Source organism: Tupaia chinensis, unplaced genomic scaffold (genome assembly GCF_000334495.1).
Source record: "Tupaia chinensis unplaced genomic scaffold, TupChi_1.0 Scaffold140218_1, whole genome shotgun sequence".
NCBI lineage: Eukaryota > Metazoa > Chordata > Mammalia > Scandentia > Tupaiidae > Tupaia > Tupaia belangeri.
The window spans coordinates 801,359-805,607 of NW_006200097.1; the positions used below are offsets into that span (position 1 = coordinate 801,359).

At 53.7% G+C, this 4,249-nt stretch overlaps 1 protein-coding gene across 1 annotated transcript in view; it reads left to right on the forward strand.

The window, feature by feature from the left end:
- The window catches only part of IZUMO1R (IZUMO1 receptor, JUNO), a 4,164-nt gene extending 1,800 nt beyond the window's left edge, over nucleotides 1-2,364 (forward strand). Inside the window, exons 2-5 of the mRNA XM_006162591.1 lie at nucleotides 6-135; nucleotides 820-1,008; nucleotides 1,464-1,599; nucleotides 1,737-2,364. Of these exons, the coding sequence (XP_006162653.1) occupies nucleotides 6-135; nucleotides 820-1,008; nucleotides 1,464-1,599; nucleotides 1,737-2,005 (724 nt within the window). The 3' untranslated portion in view covers nucleotides 2,006-2,364. The remainder of the gene's footprint in view (nucleotides 1-5; nucleotides 136-819; nucleotides 1,009-1,463; nucleotides 1,600-1,736) is intronic.
- The last annotated feature ends 1,885 nt before the right edge of the window (nucleotides 2,365-4,249 follow it).

Consider the following 4,249-nt stretch of genomic DNA (forward strand, 5'->3'; position numbering starts at 1 on the left):
GCATGTTGGTGGCAGCTCCTGCTAGGGCTGTGGACGGTCACACCCACCTTGGCTGGAGATGAACTGCTCAATGTCTGCATGAACACCCAACACCATAAGACAGAGCCCGGCCCAGAAGACAAGCTCTACGTGGAGGTACAGGGGTCACACCTGGTCTAAGGGTGGGAAGGGGTACAGATGCCAAGATGGTCTCTGGACACCCATTTACCCACATCATTGGTTCCTTAGGCTGGATCTGAGCAAAGGCAACTAAGAGGAGACCGTACCTTTTTAGACCAGAGCAGCCAAATGATTCAAAGTTCCTGTTTCTGAAAAGCTCCAGCAACTCTGAGCTGGGTTAAATGGTGATCCTGAGGCCCACTGCTGGTTCTGTGTAGATTAAAACAAGATGTCCTACTAACAGGTCCCGGGGAAACACAGTGACTTAGATGATCCCTCCCCAGGCTCCAAAAGGCAACGACAGTGATGTCAGAAGAGCAACAGAGCAGAGTCCTTCTCTCCTGACATAGCCCCCATTCCCCTGGGGCTTACTGGGGCTCTTCCCTGTACCTGCTTCCCCCAAAGACATCCCAGGAGCTGAGACCCCATAAGCTATGCTCCTGGAGGACTGCAGGGAGGTCCGTGTACAGTGCCTTTTGCCCTGTGGGTGAATATTGACAGGTCATCAGAATTCCTCCTATCCAGGGGGTTGCTGGCCTAGAGGCAGTCCAATGGCTCGGGCCTTTTCCTAAGGGACATTTTCCCCCTGCCACCCTCTGCCCTAGACACCCCCAACACCCAGTCTCTTACTGCCATGCCATTTGCTTCTTCCACCTCCAGTGCATCCCCTGGAAGGACAACGCCTGCTGCACGGCCAGGACGAGCTGGGAAGTCCACCTGGACGTGTCCCCACTCTACAACTTCAGCTTAGTTCACTGTGGACTGATGATCCCGGGCTGTCAGAAGCACTTCATCCAGGCCCTCTGCTTTTTGGAGTGCTCCCCGAACCTGGGGCCTTGGATCCAGTTGGTGGGAAGCCAGGGATGGGGAGATGGGTGCGATGCCCTGTTACTATGAGCGGAGGCTTCCATTGGAGCATATGCTGGCTTCTCTGGGTTGCTAATAGGAACAGGGGATGCTGTCCCCCTGTGGACAAGAGTGGAGCCAGAGACCCTGCTGGAGAAAGGGTTAGAGAGGAGGCCACCTTTAGCATGGTCAGATGAGAACAGTGGGGAGAGGGACTGTCACCAAGGGAGGCTTGGTAGAGTTAGATGGACTTGAGTTTGAGTCCCCTCTTCTGTACCTGCCAGCTGTATAGCCTGGGACAACTATTTGACCTCTTAGCCTCATTGTTCTCATCTGTGGAGTAATGCTTAAAGACTTCACGGAGGTGAGCAGGAGGCACCTGGCACAAGTACCATGGCAGCTATTAGTAGTCTTCAAATTGCTACTGACATTCGTGTCTCCTGCTATGCCTACACCAGGTGCACCCGAGTGGGCAGCGAGAACGTGTTCTGGGTGTGCCGCTGTGTCGAGAGGACTGTGAGCAGTGGTGGGCAGATTGCCAGGAAGCTTACACTTGCAAATCCAACTGGCATGGTGGCTGGGCCTGGAGTCAGGGTGAGTGGCACCGACAGGCCCCTGGGGGAAGCCCATCCCGGGCACAGGTGCAAACTCCTCTTATTCCCCAGGGAAAAGGGTGAGGATGTGGGAGTGGGAGTAGGGGGAGGTGAGCTGTCTGTTCTCGATTCCCACAGGGAAGAACCGCTGCCCCGCAGGAGCCCTCTGCCGCCCTTTTCCGCATTACTTCCCCACCCCAGCTGAGCTGTGTGAGAAGATTTGGAGTAACTCCTTCAAGGCGAGCCCTGAGCGCAGGAACAGCGGGCGGTGTCTCCAGAAGTGGTTCCTGCCTGCTCAGGGCAACCCCAACGTGGCTGTGACCCGCCACTTCGCCAGCCCTGCCCCATCCTGGGGGCTCTCCCCAAGCCTCATGGCCTTTCCTCTGCTCCTGTCCTTCCTGTCCTGAAAGCTGCTGCTGTTCCCGCCCACACTCCTGCTCTCCCACCAGGTACCGGTCAGGCCAGGGCCACCTTCTTCCTCAGGCCCAACCCCAAAAGGAGCAGCACAGGCCAGGGATGGGGTAAGCTGTTGCAGCTCCAGCAGCCAGTGCCAGGCCTCACCTGCTTAGTCCTTCTCTATGGCTCTGCTCTGCCTGAGCCGGCCCTAGAGGTGTTGGGAGTTGGGGTGTAGGTGACCTGTCCTCCTGCCTTCACGATAAGGGACTACAATGGCACTGTAGACCCTTGTCTGTGCAAGCGCACCCCCTTCCCATGGCACAGCTCATGGGGACAGTGCTGGACTCTGATGGTGCCTCCAATAAAATGGCAGTTCACCTCTCCTCTCTGCCTGACCCACTTTTCTCATTTTAAAGTTTGCCAGAGGGCACATAGGCTGCACAGAGAGGGAGAGCAAGTGAGAAAGCATCCCCCATGGAGCACAGCCATGCTTCAATCCCTTCTCCTCCATCTCCCTCCCACAGGATGTGTGTGCGCACACACAGACACACGCACACAAGCACGAGTCTGGGACTCCAGTGGCACAGTCCTCCATGTACGATCGAGCCGCCTTCGTCACCAACCCGCCGGCTGGCCCAGCCCGTCCTATCTTCCCTCAGTGGGCAGAAACCCAAGATGCACAGAGCGGGAGCCACTCTGCCTGCTGCCCTGAAATCTCCAAGTTGGGTGACTTGCCTAAGAATGGCTAACTTCACACAAGCCGCATGTCCTCAGAGCTCCTCGCTGGAGTATTGTAAACACCCCCTTCTTTTCAATAAGCTGTATACCCTACAGATGACCCAAAGCCAGGGCGAGGGATGGGGCCAGCCAGACCACTGGTCCTATTGTGAATGCCAAAAATCAAAGCAGCTATCTCAACAGCGTCCACGGTTCCCTTCTAAACCTTTGTTTATTTCCAGAATCATTACATCTTGGTGTGGAATTTTGGAAACCTGAGTTCTAATCTGGCTTCCTATTTTCTATATGATTTTTGGCAACACCTTTGACCTCCATGTAAGACCGTCTTGATTTCTCTCTATGCAGAGAGAGATGATAGTTGGATCAGATTATTTTTTTCCTTCAGATTTTTGCCATAGGGTGTGTGCGCTCGAGAGAGAGAGACAGAGAGTGAGCAAAAGTGAGAAATCACCCCCCAGGGGGATGCCTCAATCCCTCTCCTCCATTCTCCTCTTGGGACTTCAGGCACACACTGCCAGGTCTGGCACATGAACAGAGTCAGCCAGCCAGGTGGAATCCAGCATGTTAATGGCTACACCACCTGCTGGTCTCTGGACCAACTTAGTAAAAAAAAAAAAAAGGAGAGAAAAAGTGAGCATTCTCTTTTGCAAGGATAGTGTGTGCTTCTCAGGCAGTGCCATATCCTGAAGACAGACAGGAACATTAGAATTGAGCTGGACAAGTGGCATGGACTTAAGCCTTCTGGGAAATTTGAATTTTTTTAACTTTCACAAGCGGACTAGGAGCTGACCTGCCACTCAGAGCCTTCGGAGCCTGAAGCCTGGCAGTGTGCCAGCTCTGAATGGTGCCTTCTCTACAACCTTTTCTTTGATAGCTTCTAGCACGAGAAGGTACTAGCAGGGCTGTCCTTGAGTTGGTGACTTTTCTAGCAATGGCTCTTTCTTGTCAGCCACTAGTAAGCCCCGTGTGCCAATTAAACTTGGCCTCCATGCCCTCTGCACCTGCCTTACAGATGCTCACCCACTGAGCAAACCTTGCATGGTAGGGCACGGAGACACAAAACCAATAGGAGAGCCCCTCCAAGCGTGGTGCTCAAGGTCTGCGGTAGATGACAGCAGTAGTGGGGGTGAAGTGCTTCTCACAAGTCTGCAATAAAGGAGCCGTAGGTGTGTATGGGGGAAGATGGAGAACTGAGAAGGCCCAACAGAGAGATGAGGCTTGAGCCTCAGTGAGGGCCACTCACAGAGAACAGAAAGGAAGTGCTAGCCAGGACCCAATGGACTGGAGGACTGGAGGAACGAAATCTTGGCATGACCACACTCGGTGGAGGGTGTGTGTCTCTCTTTCATGTGTATGCATGAATTTTCATGAAGAAAGAAAAAAATTAAATTTTCCCAGAGGATGCATGTCCTTGCCAGAGAGACAGACAGAAGGAGAGAAATCAAGGAAGCCCCCCGCCAATGAGGCATGGTTATGCCATAATCCCCTCTTCATTTCTCCCTCCTTTCAGGATTTGG